The following is a 19438-nucleotide window of genomic DNA, read 5'->3' as shown; positions in this document are numbered from 1 at the left end:
AGTCTTCATAAGTGAGAGACACTGGACAAAGTTTGCCTTAGCCTGAGTCAGACTCTTTCAACGTAAGCAAAAAGGAGCCACAGTCTTCACCAGCATATCATAAGGATGATCTTTAAAATTCTTTTTCTCTGAATCATGTTAAGTCAGATACACAGAGTTAAAATTTACCCTCAGATCCAATTTCTTTCATTTTCCTACTATAATGGTCCATTAGATCCCATTTAAAACATTCCATTTTATTTTTAAATTCAAATTCCCCTGGCTAACATTCCTCCAAACAAAAATATGGACATGCCTACGACAGCCCTACCCCTGTCCCTGGTTCCAAATTTTATTTAGCTAGAATTTTATTACTTTGAAATGACACCATGACTAATGCAACTCTTATAAGGAGAAACAGTGCTTTGGGTCTAGTTAATAGTTTCAGAGTTTCAGTCCACTATCATCATTGTGGGAACCATGGCTGCTTGTAGTCATCCATGGTGATGGAGGAGCCAAGAGTTCTATATCTTGATCTGAATGCATTCAGAAGGAGACTGTCTTCCATTGGCAGCCAAGAAGAGGGTGTCATTGAGCAAAGCTGGGGCAGATGAAGTACCTGAAAACAAACCCCCAGAGTTATACTTTTCTTCATATATGATCGTCCCTATTGTACCAGGCAATCCCTCCTCATAGTGACCCTTACCATGTGTTAAGCATATTCAAACCACACTAAAGAGTGACCAATAATATTTGAGTAATCTAGATGTGATAAAGGAAAACCTAAGCAGAGGAAGATGTATACCTTGGATAATAGAAGACAAATTAGAAGAGTTTGTTTTGAGTATGATTTCATAAGGAGAAAAAAATGAAAGAAATCCAAATTCTATTCCTTTTCAATTGTGGGAGACATAAAAACTAACATGAATGCCATATACTCATCTATCATAAAGAAGGTAGAGGAAGACATGTATACACGTGTATGGGCAGTCATGCAATGATATTTGCTTATCTATACTTAAAATTTTAAACATTAATTGGCTATCTTTATCCTCATTACCCAAAACATTTTGCAGCTTAGTCAATGTAAGAACACATAGCTTCTATATAGAAAACCATCTTATAGTGTACGGATCTTCAATAAGAAGTACCCTAATACTTCCATAGTTGAGAACTGATATTTAATGGGGAAAGAAAATAACACTATTTCCATGAATAATCAATATAATAGAATATCTTTCATGATATGCAAGCAATTATAAGGACAAAGTGTGCCTCAAGGACAATGAATTCCTAATGTTGGAACAACTAGCAGTGTAGAACAGAGCATGGGCTGGCTACATCAAAAATGTATAATCTATTAAAGCAATATAAAGAACAGCAGCAGGAGAAAAAAAAGACCACATCCATCAACCAAACAATTGATGGGTAAATCATGAAGAGACATACTGAAAAGTTCTAGGGAATGAAAGTAACAACTCAGGGAGAGTGACAGAGGATTTTTCATAGCTAACATGGTCAGGAATTCATATACGCTTTATCATTACCAGCAGTGATGTGTGGAAGAAACAACATAAACACATCCAGTACTTCTGACTTCTTTTTGATGTTTGTATCTCATTAGTAATAACTAATAATTGATTTTTTTCTGCTAAAAATAAACCAAATAATGTCAAATTAAGGTATATAAAGGCAGTAAATTGTTTTATAGGGGGCATTTATAACATATGTGTCCTGATCTCACAGGAGGAGGTCAGGGCATTTGGCATGCAGACAGGATACAGAGATAAGTTGGGAGACAAAGGGGGAAAAAGGACAAACAACATAAAGAAAAAAATTTAAAAATAAAGAAGAAGAGGAGAAAGAGAGAGAGAGAGAGAGAGAGAGAGAGAGAGAGAGAGAGAGAGAGAGAGAGAGCAAACACTTTGGATTCTATAGAGAATCTCTGGTGAAGCCCAAGTCTGGGACTGGAAAAATCAGAAAGATGTTGGTATAAGCCATCCATGCCATGTAAAACAGGTAGTGACTGAGGTATTTAGAGGAAACCTGGGAGTTATTTCTGTTTGGCATGTTAAATAGGGATCTCATCTACTTGCCCATTGACTGGAAATCACCACTTTCAAAGAACACATGACAATGAACCTTTAAAACGTTTCACTGAGGTTATCATCTCTGTGCAACAAATGGTAACTATATTATGTTGGTCAGAAACTTGGCTCATTATTCTACTCATGTTCTGTAGGAAGGTTTTTTATTAAGAAAGATTAATGCTAATTTTGAGTGTTTATCAAACTCAGAGATTCGTTTTAAATGAAAGCATATATATATAAAAATTAATCTCCAAAGCCTAACTCGATATATTACACACATCACATAATAAATCTTCAAGTAAAAATATAACACAGTGCAATATTTATATAAGTTGCTATGCATATAATCAATTTTAAAAGGTTTCATGCCTGCTACAGTGAGGGAAATAGCATGTGGTATCAGAAATATATAGACAATTATTAGTTACCAAGGAAATCATGTGTTCCAATGACAATGAAGTGCATTTTTATGGTTAAATAAGCTGAAGTACCCCCATATATTTGTGTTTAATATTATGATCTATTACTATGTTTTATAACATTTATGTTTGCTCATATCATACTCATATTCCATGCCAATATATATTCTCTACTTGACAGATATTCTATCAATCCTTGTAAATATTTTTGAATATTACCCAGAGAATATTTATAAAAATTGCACAGGGCACTCCTCCTAAATGAATTTTGAAATCACAATAACTGTTGGTATTAGTAAAATTAATTCTACTATCTTCATCTCAAAAGTCGTAAATTCTAAACATGAGACAAATTAAATATATTGTCTTCTACAACACCACGTGGCTATATGAAGAAAAAATTACCATGACCTTTGTGGTGAAAGGCATATGTCAAACACTTAAGGATTTTCTGTCTAGAAAGACTGATGTGGATCATGCTCCACTCTGACTTCTGTATCTCAAAATTACAAGTATATGGTGAACTTCCAAGTTCATAGGATTTTTCTCTACTTTTTCTATTCCTGACCATTCAGGATGAATTCACTGGTTAAAACCTAATATATTAAAAGAATGAATATTGAGAGTAAATATTAGTATTAAATAATATTTCTGACATGCACTATACATGTACATATAGTGTGTGTGTGTGTGTGTGTGTGTGTGTGTGATTGTTATATATATCACCAAATGATTAGAGAAAGAGAAATGCAGGAACATGCATGGCTAGATAAAAAACAGACACAAACTCAGTTAAATACTCAGTTAAATTTTCTGGGGATCTCCTTCTGGATGACGTTTCTAGAAGAAATGTAGAGAAGTTCCAGGGATAGAAGTATAGTCATGAATGTTAGTGGGAATGGAGGACAAAGGTTCTATTTGAAACTTCTACTTAAAAGTTATTTAGCAAAATTCTAGATTTGAGCTGGTGCCATCTCTAACTAATACTGGAAAACCATGTTTACTGGACGTTTTCTAAAAGTCTTATATCCTTAAAAAGAAATAAACCTCATAATTATCCACATCATCAATATATCCACTTCCTTGGGAACATTCAACAAACTGTTCCCTGTAATGAATTATTACTACACAGTTTAATACATTTTCTTGGCAATTCTTATGAAAGAATTATATATATAGTGATCAATCCAATTCTCATTTTTGCGAGGGTGGTCTAACATTAAAATGTAAAATTGAATAACCATTTCAGATTTTATATTCAGCCAGAATAAAGAGAGTATTAAGATTTTTCCTCCTGTGTATTTTTGAGGTATAATTTTGCCTCCCTAAGTAGAAATTTCTTCTTAATAATTCTGGGAATAATGTGCAAGTAACAGAGTCCAATATTTCAGTACATTTTGTGTCTTGGATAACACTATGCAGGAGCTGCTACATACATCTGGACATTCTCAAATTGTAAATATTCTCCACTTCTTAACTCCTTTGAATTTACTCTCTGATCCACTACATATTAGCTAGGAGTATCTAAGCAGAGGTACCAAAGTCTAGACTCTCTGGACAAATGCAGACTCTTACCCTTTTCTGTTTCATCAACCTGAAGCAGTTGTGTTGTTTGCAGATATGCTGAAATACACATTACCATTTTTGCTTTAAAGTCAAGGCAGGGTGTAGAATCAAGAGGAGCAGACTGGATTGTGTTAGGATGGCTCTGATTCTGTCTCTTGAAAAATGTGGGTGGGGGCTGGCAGTCCTGGGGTGATTTAATATTTTGTCCAGAACTTTCAGGTCTACTAGAAGTTAGTCCTTATAAGTTCTTTGAGATCTCAGTAGAGAGTCATGAGCAGACACTATCATAGGTTATCTCTACAGTGCTGATGCATAGTTTGGAATCCCTGTCTTTACTTTCCTGTGATCTTCCTATGGAATGTGATATGACACCGGTAGGGGTTTATGGTACAGCAGAGGCAGAACATGTTTGGCTGGACTATATGGGAAATAGCAGGTATGTCCTAACAGATGCCACCTCTATAGATGAACCCTGTCTTTTCTGTGGGCTCCTTCTTTCATACTGTGAATGTAAAGAACTCTGCTTGCATGGACAAAACAATAGTTTCTAGAATTTCCAGATAATGTGGTAAAAGGAAGAAGAGAATGGTATAAAAATTAACTTCATGGTGACATGATGATGTTCAGTGATAGAAAGGATACCTAATATATGAAACACTACATTTCTTCTCCAAAACTAGAACTGACCATTGAAGAGGAAGGTAAATTCATTTTGTTGGAAGAGATTCAACCTTTTCCCAAGGCTTTTAACTCTAATTCTAAGATAGCTAAAACTTGCAAGCTCCTGTTAATATGTCAAACCTCACAGCCTAGTGACAGATAACCCATTTCCAATAACAACCAGAAGTAAATAGAATCTTCTACATTGATGGTAGACTAGAAAAGTTAATCAACATTGAGTCATAATGTTTTTTTAATCAAACACCAACCTTCACTGCTTTAAAATATATTCTAAAATAAATATTATTTTTCTTCCTGCAGTCTGCTTTGGTTTCTCCTAAATACTATGTACAGGGAATTTTCAGGTTTTTTTGTTTGTTTGTTTGTTTGTTTGTTTGTTTTATGTTTCTGTTTGTTTCTTTCTTTTCTGCTGTTGTCATATAGACAAGATAAACTTCCACTATGATACTAATGTAGGTATGAGGTAAATTATTAACACACTTTTTAATAGGTTGCTTGCAGATAATAAATTTGAAAAAAAAGAATTGGATCAAATAGAAGACTTAGTCCTGTTGCAATTTTTATTTGCTGGATATTAGATGTCTAGAAAATACTAGTAATTATTTCCCATTACTGAAATTAGATACAGGAATCATTTAGAGCATCAAATATGAGCAAAGGAAGAATGAATTATATATAGTCATGATCAATCAATCCAAAAGCGTTGGGAGAAGTTAAACACTGTGAGTCTGGTGTTGGACTACATTGTTCAGAAAACCTTAAAAGATTATCCCCAATCCCTTTCTCTCATTTGTAAAAATTTATATGGCATCTTATCTTGCTTCACTCTTGCTTTTCACTGTATTTTCCCATTTTATATAGCAGTTCTTAAGTTACATAAAGTCCGTTCAGCTTAGGTAGATCTACACATACAAAAAAGAACTATTTTCTTAATGGTAAATAGTTTGATTACAAATGTCTACTTGTCAAACGATAGGCCCTTTGTTCCTGATGATCCTTGAGACTATTAACTCTTTTCTCCAAGAGTCAGGTACCCTCTGCCAGTATTTTGTTTTAGACTTTTTCTCTTTAAATTTCACCCTCTATCTAACTGATTTTTGTTCATATTCTACTTCATCAAACTAAAGCATATTCATAGATATATAGTAAAATCATGGTTAAGGTGGATATTAACTGTCAGTTCTATTTCACAGCAGTGAGTTATTGGCAAATAGCAGCACGTGTCTGTAAACTTTCTGACAAATACTGCAATGTCCAGTGGGCTTCATATAAATGACCAGTGACAAATCCTACACTCAGAGCGATCTGAGTGATGAATCTTAAGGAACAGCAGATGTCTCTCAGAAAGATATCTACTCTACTTGTCTTGATATCCTGCTGGAATGTGATTAGCAACAAGTGTAAGGTAGGGCACTAACCCTGCTTGAACTCTATGGCAGATAATTCTAATTCTTTATCAGGCATTTAATAATGGGTAGTCTTAAACATGAGTATTTTCTCAAAACCTTAGAACTGAAATCTTTGGTAATTTATCTGTCTCATCTTCTGAGATATCAACATAGCTTGCGTTAATGACTGTGTCCATAACCATGTAGAATACCAATGATTTTCAAGTTAATAGATGTGTAAATGAAGAAGAGATCTACTGCAGTTTTCCCGGTGATGGAAATGGGATGTCTCAGGAAAAAAGTATTGAGTAGTCTTTTTGTTTTTGTTTTAAACCTAACCCAGTTAGTGATCCATATTCTTTCCATCCTGTTGTATTTAAAATTGATGTGGAGAAGAAATAATTGATGCTTATAGATGAAATCTATCCATGCTTATATTTATACCTGGCTTCTATTTGAAGTTAGTATCTTACTAATTTTGAACTTTCTGCCATTGGCTTATAACACATGACAACGATCTCTAATAATATTTCAAAATGTTTGTCATCACTGCCACCCTACACTTAATTATAGAAAGGTAGTTCAGGAATTTACTTCATGTATTTTCAATCATTTTTTAAGGTTTTCATGCTTTCAATTAAGAGAGAATAATCTAGTCTTTGAATATTTGCATATTTGTAGACAAAATGAAGTGATATTCATGAAATTTGTAATAAATCATAAAGTTTTGGTTCACAAATGCTGCAAAGGATTGTGGTTGTTAAAGTAAAGAATTTATTCTCATGGAGTAAACTACAAGTGACACTGACCAAGGTGATTGTGGAAGTTGAGGTTTCCTGTGTATGGTGCAAGGTATATCAAATAAAATTCAGAACACTTTTTGTGGCCCTTATCTTTTAAATTTTAAATATTGGAGCAAGAAATGAGCTACCTCCTTAGTAATACTTCACCACAAAAGTGGTAGTGTCTTGTTCCATTACATTACAATGGGATTAATTTTTTTATTGCTAAAATGGATATAAGTTATGGAGAAATAAACTGTGGCTGAAAACAAATATCTACTCATTTAGAGATAGCTCATATAATTACAGTTCGATTTAAACTTGTAAGGGAGAATTAAAGTGCAAAAATCTCCTTAGGAGTGGATCTTTAATACTTACCAATTAAAGTGTTAATCAACATAGATAAAGAATTGCAAAAATAGTAGGAGTTGCTTTTATACAATTAAAATTCAGACTAAATCACATGTCCATTCCAGTAGGCCAATAATCATATATGGTAAGGATAACATAGCCAAATACTTCTGACCAGGGATTCATGGTTTATAAAGAATAAGCATCTTTTGTTGTTGGCTTAAATGTAGTAGCAGGTAATGTCCTGCCTTACATATTCAATTACTAAGGTTAGATATTAAAATATGTTCTGTCTATTAACACTGGATGTTATTTCTTATGTTTTACCTTCTCTGCACTTGTACTTCATAGCAGGAAAAAATAAAAATAACAATTAATAATAATAATCATTAATTGTTATGAGACTGCTCCACAGATGAAGCTACTAAATGTTGCTAAACTTTTTGGATCTTTGGAGACAGTGCTTAGTATCTTATGTTGAATGATCTGATAATACTTACGTAGAATGTCCTGCCTTCAACATCACAGAAATTAGCCTTACACTGTATTCCATGAGATCAGATCAAGGGTATACATAAATAAACCTATCTTGACTAATTGCTAGTAGTATATTGCACTCCCTTAAAATATTTTGTAACTCTAAGCAGTATAATATGTTAATTATAATTGCTTTGTGTACAGATAGCATAAAAGAAGTTCTCCATTTTCATTGTAGTTAAATGAATATTGTGTCAATGTCAATTCTCTTAATGTTGTTTGTGAAATTTAGATGAGTTTGATTAAGGACAACAGAAAAATAGTTTGAATTTGGAAGGAAAATACACTTAATAGCTAGGAGTTTTGATGATTTGATGCTTCTTAGGAAAACAAAGATTCTAGTTAATGAAGAGAACATTAAAATACACAGTTATTCTATATATATATATATATATATATATACATATATATATGTATATATATATATATATATATATTCTATACCTGCCAGTGTAACAACTCCTATTCTCTGTCTCAGCACATTTATCATCATATTTTTGAAGATAGGTGCTTACAAAAGATTCTCTTAACAAATGAGGACATTAATAACCTATTTTTGTGTGTTTTTATTTTGATTCAAGTTCTCATTATGCAGTTCTCCTTTTCAGGAACTCATGAAGTAGATCAGACTGGCCTGAATTAACATATTTGAATATCTCTACATCCAGTTGCTAGAATCAAATGTGTGTACTCACCAAGTCAAGAAGACCATTGGTAGCATGCCGTATAATTTTATATCAACTTGATGCAAGCTAGAGTCATCTAAAAGGAGGGAGCTTTGATTGAGAAATTAACTTCATATTTCAGGGGTAGGTCACTCTGTAGGGAACTTTTCAGATTAGTGATTGGTACGTGGTTGATGTAGCTCATTGTCCATATTGCCATATGGCTAGTAGTCCTGGATTTTTATTAGAAAGAAAACAAGCTGAGAAATCCACGGAGTGCAAGCCAGTAAGCAGTTCTCCTCCATGGACTTTGCGTCAGTTCCTTCCTCCAAGATCCAGCCCTGCTTGAGTTCCTGTCCTAACCTTATCCTTCAGTAGTGAACAGCAATATAGAAACATAAACCAAATAAACCCTTTCATCCACAAGTTGCTTTATTCATTATGTTTCCTCACAGAAATAATAACTATGACGATATGTTACTGATTTTCTGCTTTACTAAGTTAACTAGCATGCTATTTTTGATCATAAAATTGTGGCATATATATATATATATATATATATATATATACATAGAGAGAGAGAGAGAGAGAGAGAGAGAGAGAGAGAGAGAGAGAGTTTGTATCCGTGTATTCGTGTATGGTGTATGTATGCATATATATTTATATATATATATATATGTGTGTGTGTTTATTGGTCTGTAGACATATGTGTGTGTTTGTATAATAATATACGTGTGCATGTCAACTGTTTTGCAGATAATTTTTTAACTATTCTGCCTTTTCTTCCTGTAACCCATAAATATTTAGCTTGGAGTACACAAAAGCATTTCATTAAATTTGTGAACTGCTTAAATAATTCACGAGTCAAATTTTTGCACACGTGTGTATTTTTGTTCTCAAATCATCAGAATAGTTCATGGTTCCCAGTATCTCTTTCTATCCTTTCTACAATGTGTTGGGTAGTCATCCTTCTGAAGCTGCACTTCTCTGAAGTAACTCTGTCCATGTCTTGTATAATTCTTTTTTTTGTCCCTTAGTCACAACTCAATAGAGGCAAATACGAGGACTTTCTCTCAAGCAGCAGTAGTTGCCTTTTTGTTCTGACTTTTTAAAATTGACATGTACCAATTATCCAAAGCTGTGGCTTCATAGAGACATTTTTATAGTACCAAATTGTGTTCTTTTAGCATTCTTGGCCTACATATTGATGTATTTCTTTTCTGGCATACTCTTTACTGACAGTTTCATTGCAACTGAAACCTTACCTCTATATTTTCTTCATATGTTAGATGCAACAGGTCCTTGTTACCTTTTTTCATGTTTATGGCCCTTACTGTGTTGTGATGGCTAACTTACCCTTAGTGCTCTTTACACTTGTTCTTCTCAATCTTTTTGCAAACCTTTCTCAATTGGATGTTTTTGAAACACACAGGATCCCACGGGGTCCCCTAGTCCCTAAAATCAAAGAGATAGTGAAGACACCGTAGGCAGCATGACAAGCATGGCACTGGGAGTCCTGCTCATCTCTCCCATCCCATTCCCTGAATAAAAGGTATTAGATTATATGCCTTAAGCTATCCGCCAAGTTGTATTTCCTCATTTAATAAATTTCTTGCCAGAGTCTCACTATGAAAGTCTATCTATCAAAATACTTAAGTCCAGAAATCCAATCCCAACTCATTCTAATACAGGAAATCCCATTTAACCTTTATAAGCCACACCTGTCTTCTATATATATAGAGATGCCCTTTTGTTGTCCCCTACTTCCACAAGGACTCCAATCACCTATCTCCCTTGTTTTATAGAGATGTCCTCTTAGAATTTTTATGGTAGAGCTGATAATATGAACAAATGAATCTCTTTCATGTGCTTTTTCTTGGGGTCTCTTTTTCTTCTGCTTGTTTGCCTTGATTTTATAAATACTAATATTTATTTTTCATATTTTAATTTTCTCTTTTAGCATCCTGTTCCTGTCTAATTACGAAAAGAGTAGGAATGGATCTGTATGGAGGGTATTTAGGAAGGTACTGGTTCCAAAGTTTGCTGAATGTTGTCTTTTCGTTCTTTAACTGAAGTACTCCATATTTAAAATTAACAGCAATGACCCTATAGGCTTGACTGAATTATTGATAACATATTACATATATTAAATTCATGCTATCATTCAAGGAGCTCCTAGGGCATTAGTTCTCAACCTTCCTAATGCTGTGACACTTTAATAAATTCATCAAATTTTAATGTGTCTTCAGCATAAAATTATATTGGTTCCTACTTGATAACTGTGATTCCATTATTTGTATGTGTTGTGATGTAAATATTTGTATTATATCTCTGCTATCCTGTTTGGGAAAATACTAAAAAGAGGTACCATTTCACACTATGCCAGGTACTGGTGGGTCACATGGCACCAGCAGTGTGTTGATGTGTTCTTATCTTAGCAGACTCTCTGGCCCAGAGCTCCTAAAATCTCTCTAACCAACTTGCTATGTTCCCATGGTGGGTTGCTGCCACACCAGCCCAACACATTTAAATAATGTGCCTCCCTCAGGTGCCTAAATAGGTTATATATTTAGTTAAAAATATCAAGGTTTGGCAAGCATGGCAGAACATACATCAAAGAAAGGTCCGTCCCCTGCTGTGGAATGAGTCAAAATGGCTACTCTGAATCAGAAAGCCTGAGAATGGAAACTGCCTGTTTCTTTAGTATGATTCAATTCAATGGTAAGATTTAAATACAGAGTTGGCCCAAATCACAGGGGTGAATTTTAACTGTGATTCAAAACTAAGATAGGGGAAATTAGAAAACATAATAGATAGATATTATGAAAGGTATTATTAATAAATAGAAGTCTGTGGCTTCAGGTAGAAAGCATAATAGATAGTATATTAAAGTCTACAAAAACCTCATATTCTCTAATATGGAATCCATGAAAATTTTGGATTTATAACCTACATGACAAATTAGAAAAGTCTAAAATTAGGCTCATACAATATTTTCATTTACATCATTTGTTTTAGATTGTTTTAATTTTTTTAAAGAGATTGTGAGTTCTGTGGTTATATTAATTCTCTTAGAGAAATAGAAGATACAAGATTTCCTGGTTTCCTGGTGAAGGAAGAAAGGTTGCTAATTTGGAAGAAAGGTTTTGTCTTTGGATTTTCAGAAAAGGTGATTAGGCTCTGGAGCCTTCCAGAGCTATATGGATCACCTTTGAAAGAGGGAGGCCATTGGATAAACTAGATTCAAGAAAATAAAACAAAAATTTATCTTAACCATTCTGTACACTCTACAGAGACTGATAAAATCCACACAGACATCTCAATGATACTTAAATTTTGTTTTGAGATTTTATATATTGGTTGGTGAGATCCAACTTCAGACATGGTGAAGTGACCTGCTTGAAATTCTGATCTCATGAATTTTAGCTGTGTCCACTAAAGGTACAGACATCAGAGACTATAATAAGCATTGTTGTGGCCTTTGCAGGGTCTAACCAACTCCCTCATTTTTCTTATACCCTTTCAAGATATCTCAATGCCTGTATTCAGTCAGAAAGTGTTATGAAAGTCACTGCTTCAATTTCATGGATTTTGCGGTGCTAGAGATCATTATTCTAAGTTGTTTTTTCTGAATAAATTAGAAGTGATCATAATTTAACAGTGAGTAATTAGCTAGAATTGTTAACAAAGACATTCTCATTTGATAAACATCCTTTTGAGTGTTATTAAGCTGAAGTTATAAATTATCCCATTGGTACAGAATTTGTTTGAATGAAGAATCAAGGTTTTCATTGACATAAACTTCCTCTATTTTTACAAAAAAATTTAAAGTACAAGGCTTGAACCCAGTCCTTCTATAAACGCCATTACATGCTGATCAGGAGAGATGATTAAGCATATGAGTTAATTCCAGATAGCAGAGTCAAGGCTCTGAGTTTATTGTTTGGGTGGTTTCAAAATATTTTTAATTAGAAATAGCTGAGAGTAGGTTTCAGACAGTCCAGATTCCTTTATATAGATAGTTTTCAAAAACATCAGAAATCCACAGAATGTGCACTTAATGCTATTTATAATTTATTGAAACATATCTGTTCCTAACAGCTACCTTTCTTTTAGATTCAAAGAAAAATCTGAGCATCTACATTCAGGCAAGCTTATCCATTGTGGCAAGGGAGGCACTGAGCAGAAATGGCCCGTTTCTTCTACAGAGCTGTATTGTTCATTACAGGACACAAGTTACAGGATAGGGCAGGTTAGTTCTGACAAGAAGGAATAAGCTCATTTTTAATAATTCCTGTTTCACAAAATCTGTCAGTTGTTCCTTGGGCAAGTGGCTGAAAAGTGATGCTCTGACTTGTCTCAGTTCTAAAAACCTTTGTGAGGCATCCTTTATTTTCAGTTATATTAGTCGTTATTGGATTTCTGATGAGATTAAAGACTAATTATATTCTCATAGCCTAACCAGGATGTATAACATGGAGAAAACATACTCAAATAGATGGCTTTTAGATAGTATAACAAGCTGTCCAGGACATTACATATAGATTTTAAGCCTTTCTTAAGTTAGGATAGTAGACTAGGTGTTATTTATATTTTGTACTTTATAACTTACAAAATGGTAATAGTTGTACTCAGCTTACATTTGAGAGAAAAGTTGATTTTAATTGGACAGAAATGGTGAAATATGGCAAGGACATTCCCCTAATAAATAAAGCTTTCAGGGGACCGAAAGCTGGCAAGGAGTAGGTTGGAGTGGGGAAGTGAAAGGGGAAAATGGATTTGTGATTTATGGATGGGGAGAGAGCTTGGGGCAGAAGATCTAAGTAACTAGAAACTCTCAGTTAGATTGCAGATGTACCAGGATCTTACATTGGAAGATTTAATAAGCATGGCTTACTAATTAGGATTTTAGTAGTTGTGTCCAAGGATTGAGTTACCTCTTGATTCTAAACTAAGTTTGTGTGGTGTTTTACTTCACAAAGTGACTCAAATAAGTTCCAAAGAAGGGCACCCCAGCCAACCACACAATTTAAATGTGTGGGGCAAGCATAGTGTCATCAACCCCTCTGGGTTTGGGTGGAAAGAGTTTGAAAGTTTTGGGCCAGAGTCTGTGGAGATAACAACCCGCAGGTGTAATGTGGTCCTGAGGTGTCTGATGTAAGGTGGGTTTGTTTCCCCCTCACTTTTCCAGTATTCCCAACAACTCTGTACCTCTCTGAATACATGTTAACTTATGACTAATTTGCCTACATCAAAAGGGAGAGGGATGCTTGATAATAAAGTAAGCATCTCTTGATTCTGTTTGCTCTTGTATGTGGCCATTAAAATACTCAATAATGATTCTCTGATGATATTTCACAAGCTAGCAAAGCTAATTTGTCCAAGATATCATATGTCAGGTTTATAGTATAATTCTTTGTCAAATTGTTTGCAGAATTTCCAATGAAACAGTGAGAATTTTAAAACACAGATAACTGGCAGGTTTGGTCATTCTTTAAAAGGAGGGCTCACTCATCCCAATTCTAGCTTCCTAAGATGAGAAGCTTGGAAGTCTTTTTAGGAGACAGATGCCATTTCTTTGGCAATACAGCTTTTACAGTTGCATTAAGTGTAGGAGATTAGACAGAAAATACTTGCTCACAACTTACTGTTCCTTTACAATTTTGTCAGCAATATATTACACACAGGATTGGCTGCATTTGATCTACTATTACTTGCATATGCCCACCCAGTATTCAAAGTAAGTAATACTTTAAAAATCCATACTTTCTGTTCTATTTTAGTGTATTGTCATGGGGTCAAATATTCAACATAGATGAAGTAATATAGAGAATCAAGTCCCAAAGATGTAGAAACTTCAACAAGAAAGTATCTAATCTATTGTAAAAGAGGCCATCTAGTTTGGCAGAAAAGGTGATAGTTTCAAATCATCACATTAAAGAAAGAGACAAAATTATATGTAGACATTTGCTAGAACATGGTTTGAAAGACTTTTCCCCACTGATGAATAAACCATAACTGTGTAGACCATATTAGTAGCTAAAAATTAATACTGTTATGGTTGAAAAATTAGAGTGCAGAACAGGAATTAATTAAAAATAGTAAGTACACATCAGGATAAGGATATCATTGGAGGCTATTTTAGAGAATAACCCAGGAACTCACAGTAAAGCAATCTTCAGAGAAAGCCTCAGCTTTTCCAAAATTCTGATTCTCCTGAAGCTTCAGAATTGAATGGTTGTAGTGACACCAGCTATTCCTTTCTGTTGCTTAGAGGGTATATATTTAAAATTATATCTGTATGTATATATGTGTGTATGTATGTATTTATTTGTATTGAATATTTTTATTTACATTTCAAATATTATCCCCTCTCCCCATTTTCCATCCATTAACCCCCTATCTCATCCCTACTCCCACTTCTATGACGGTACTCCCCCCCGCAACAACACACATCTTCCCACCTCCCTGCCCTGATATTGTCCTACACTGTGGGATCCAGTGTTGTCAGGACCAAGGGCTTATCATCCCATCGATGCCCAACAAGGCCATGCTCCGCTACATATGCAGCTGGAGGAATGGGTCTGTCCATGTGTACTCTTTGGGTAGTGGTTTAGTCCCTGGGAGTTCTGCTTGGTTGGTATTGTGGTTCTTATGGAGTTGCACACCTCTTCAGCTCCCTCTATCCTTTCTCTAATGCATCCAATGGGGAAAGTGTTCTCAGTTCAATGTTTGGCTGCTAGCATTCACCTGTGTATTTGACATGTTCTGACTAAGCATCTCAGGAGAAAGCTCTATCAAGCTCCTGTCATCATTCACTTCTTGGCATCAGGAATATTGTCTGGGTTTGGTGACTGTTTGGATATGGACTGGATCCCTGGGAGGGGCAGGCTCTGATTGGCCAAGCCTTCAGTCTCTGCTCCAAACTCTGTCTGCATATTTCCTCCTATGAGTATTTTTGTTCACCTTTCTAAGAAGGACTAAAGAATCCACACTTTGGTCATCCTTTTTCTTGAGCTTCATGTGTTCTGTGGCTTGAATTTTGGGTAATCTGAATTTTGGGACTAATTTCCACTTATCAGTGAATGCATTCCACATGTGTTTTTTGTGATTGGGTTACCTCACTCAAGATGATATTTTCAGTTCCATCCATTTGCCTATGGATTTCATGAAGTCGTTGTTTTTAATAGCTGAGTAGTACTCCACTGCGGAGATGTTTTCAATTTCCATATTTTCTGTATCCATTCCTCTGTTGAAGGGTATCTTCATTCTTTCCAGCTTCTGGCTATTATAAATAAGGCTGATATGAACAGAGTGGAGCACGTGTCCTTGTTACATGTTGGAGCATCCTTTGGGTATATGCCCAGGATTGGTTTAGCTCAGTACATATATAGTACTATGTCCAATATTCTGAGGACCATTCAGATTCTGGAAATCAGCCTTCCAGAGTTATTATTGAGGACAGTTTTCACTATCCTAGGCTTTTTTTCGCTATTTCCAATGAAATATTCTAATTTCCACTTTTGGGCTGGATTTGTGGAAAGATATTGTGTAAATTTGGTTTTGTCATGGAACATTTTGGTTTCTCCAAATCTGTGTAAATTGAGAGTTTTGCTGGTTATGGCAGTTGGGGCTGACATTTGAGTTCTCCTAATGTCTATATGACATCTTGCCCAGATCTTCTGACCTTCATAGTCACTGTTGAGAAGTCTGTATAAAACTGACATGTCTTCCTTTATAAGTTACTTGATCTTTTTCCATTACTACTTTTAATAGACTCTCTTTTATTTGTGTATTTAGTCTTTTGACTATTATGTGATGGGAGGAATTTCTTTTCTGATTCAATTTGTTTGCCCTTTTGTAGGGACCTTGTATAATGATGGGCAAATCTTTAGGTTAGGGAAGTTTTATAATTTTGACGAAGATATTTATTGGACCTTTAAGTTAGGAATCCTCACCCTCTTTTATACCTATTATCCTTAGGTTTGATTTTCTCACTGTGTCCTATATTTCCTGAATGTTTTGGTTTAGGAGCTTTTGCATTTTACATTTTTTGACTGTTGTGCCAATTTACTCTATGGTATCTTCTGCCCCTGAGATTCTCTTTTCTGTCGCTTGTTCTGTTTTTTAATGCTTACATCTATGTCTCCTGACCTATTTCCTATGTTTTCTATCTCCATGGTTGTGGAAGTAATTACCTGATTTTCTTGTCGACTTATTCCATGAGCCAGAACCTATAACTGAAAGTGGTTGGGTGAAGAAGAACCAGTACATAGATAGTCTTCAGAGCTAGGTATTCCCTACTTTTATATTTGTGCCTTACTTGACACTCATCCTTTTGTGGAATCTTCATTGTGATATGTTGAAAACGAGAAGTAAAATGAAGAGAACAAAAAATTATATATATATATATATATATATATATATATATATATATAGAGAGAGAGAGAGAGCTTTGAACACATGGACACAGGAAGAAATTTCCTGAACAGAACATCAATGGCTTATGCTCCAAAAAAATGGGACCTCATCAAATTGTGAAGCTTTGATAAGGCAAAAACACTATCAATAGGAAAAAATGGCAACCAACAGATTGGCAGAAGATCTTTAAGAATCCTACAACTGATAGAGGGCTAATATCTAATATATACAAAGAATTCCGTCATTATACTACAGAGAACCAAATAACACTGTTAAAAATGGGTTACAGAGCTAAACAAAGAAGTACTTTTTGGAGAATCTTTGCCAGACTCTGACAAATATCGATGCATATGCTAACAACTGATCATTGGACTGAGCAAGGTGTTCCCAAGGAAGTAGTTAGAGTTAGGACTGAATGAGCTAAAGGATTTTGAAACTCATAGGAAGAACAACAATAACAACTAACAAGGTTTTTCCTTACGCCAGAGTTCCCATGGCCTAAACCAATAAACAAACAGTACACAGTGAGGGACCCATGGCTCCAGAAGCATATAGAGCAGAGGATGGCCTTGTTGGATATCAATGGGAGCAGAGGACCATCATCCTTTTAGGCTCAATACCAGAGTACAGGAAAATGCCAGGGTGGGGAGGTAGGAGTGAGTGGCTGGTTTAGGGCGCACCCTCAAAGAAGTAGGGGGAAGGAGGATGGAATGGGAGGATTTTAGAGGGGAAACCAGGAAGGGGGTTAACTATGATTTACAGTAGAAATGGTTAATACACATTATTGCTTCTGAAAGGAAAGAAAGGAAAAGTTGGAAAGTATATTCAGTGCAGATGTGTACTTTGTGAGAAGTTGGTTTACCAGTAATATAGAGGGTATAAAACAGTCTCTTGTGTTGCTTTTCTTCAGCCACATATGTGTTGCTCACAGAGGAAAAGAACCTAACACAGTCCTGTATCCTAAAATTTCAGTCATATTTGCAAAACCTGAACTTGAATCTTGAGGATAACTTTACAGGAAGGCATCAGAGTTGGGATGAAAGAAAATTGCAGTGGTTGCTGGCATTTTATGAACTGGTTGCAAGGGGAAACTAAGATTATTCATGGGAGATTAACATCAGAGGGTACTCATGCTCCTGCAGATCTCGGTGCATCTGAGCACATATCAACAGTGCTAGATTAGTCGATTGTGTATTCCAAATGGATCATATTAATTGGTTATGAATTATTAGTTATAGATATTGTGATTGATCCTAATATATTATATGCAATGGTTGTATTTAAACACATTATATCATAAAAATATTGAATTAAATATTTACACATATTCATATAGACATCAGACCTATACAAAAATGTGCTCTTTGCATAACACACACGCACGCACACACACACACACACACACACACACACACACACACACACACGTATTATTACACAAAGTAAAGACTGAAGTACATCTAGATTTTGGATATTTCTTTTCTAAAATAAACTCCTTTTAGAATTTTTTTATCATTCATATGATATAAGACAAAATGTATTGTGCTGCAAATACTGATAGGAAACTGAATGCAGTATGCCTTTAGGTAATTCAAGTTCATTTTTGTAAGTTGAAACATGCATAAATATGTAAACTGCTATATAATTTTCCAAATGAGCATAGCTACTCCAGATGTTGGAACAGGAAGACTACAATGGTTCAGCTTTGGAGTGTATTTGACAGTCCATGATTACAAGCAGCAGTTCCTAGACACAAGTGGAGGCTTTATAATAAGTACCATTAGAGAGATACAGGCTCAACGGCACGGGCATTACTGGACATTTTCTCTGTTCTTATTTAGAGCCAGAAACCAAAGAATAATTACATAATATATGGGCCTTTCTCCTATTTCATCTTTGTTTTTATTCCTAATGCAACAGGTTGGGAGGAGGAAGAAGAGATGGAGGAGATTTAATGGAAAAATCTCCCTGGTAACAACAGGCTCTTGCCTGCTTTATCATTTTTGAGATCTCTCTCCTGATTGGTTCCAAGCCTATTCTTTATTTTCCTACGTATACTCAGCCATTTTGCGTCAACCAGAGCTAAAAGAATCTATTCATATAAATGTTTTTCCGGTAATGCTCCTCGTTGATATCTAGATATCAGCTTGTTCCAGGCGATTGCTTTAGATTGACAACCTGCTTCTTGAAGAAGGAGAAGTGCTCTGGAAACCTGCAGATGAAAAGGAAAAGAAAAAGTCAGAATGGTCAGGTAATGGCTATGATTCTTCACATTCCTGTTCTGAATGAAACTGCTCCTGTTTGCTGTGCCAGGTATCTGTTATTGCTTCTGTCATTGCTTCAGTTTTAAGATCTATCATTCAGGACTCAGCCTTGGAGTCCTGCTTCTTCTGCAAGGATGGTGTATTATGCCATCTTTCAGTATCTGACAGACACAGGATACCTGTTGCTTCTTAATCTGCTTTGAAGGATCAGATCAGTAAATAATTTTTGTATCAGGACAGCAGTACTCACTTAATACCATGAGACATTCTCATACATTTTCTGACAACACCTTAT

At 35.0% G+C, this 19438-nt stretch overlaps 1 protein-coding gene across 2 annotated transcripts in view; it reads left to right on the top strand.

Annotated features, from left to right (window-relative positions):
- The window catches only part of LOC120099830 (uncharacterized), a 78052-nt gene that overhangs the window by 21845 nt on the left and 36769 nt on the right, over positions 1–19438 (top strand). The window contains exon 1 of one of the 2 annotated variants that reach the window (XM_063280958.1): positions 18191–19130. The exons of the other annotated variant lie outside the window; for it this stretch is intronic. Coding sequence (XP_063137028.1) covers positions 19098–19130 — 33 coding nt within the window. The 5' untranslated portion in view covers positions 18191–19097. Of the gene's footprint in view, positions 1–18190; positions 19131–19438 lie in introns of those variants that run through there. 2 annotated transcript variants of the gene reach the window in all.

The sequence above is a fragment of the Rattus norvegicus genome, chromosome 1 (genome assembly GCF_036323735.1).
Source record: "Rattus norvegicus strain BN/NHsdMcwi chromosome 1, GRCr8, whole genome shotgun sequence".
Lineage (NCBI taxonomy): Eukaryota > Metazoa > Chordata > Mammalia > Rodentia > Muridae > Rattus > Rattus norvegicus.
This window is presented reverse-complemented; position numbering and strand designations above follow the sequence as displayed.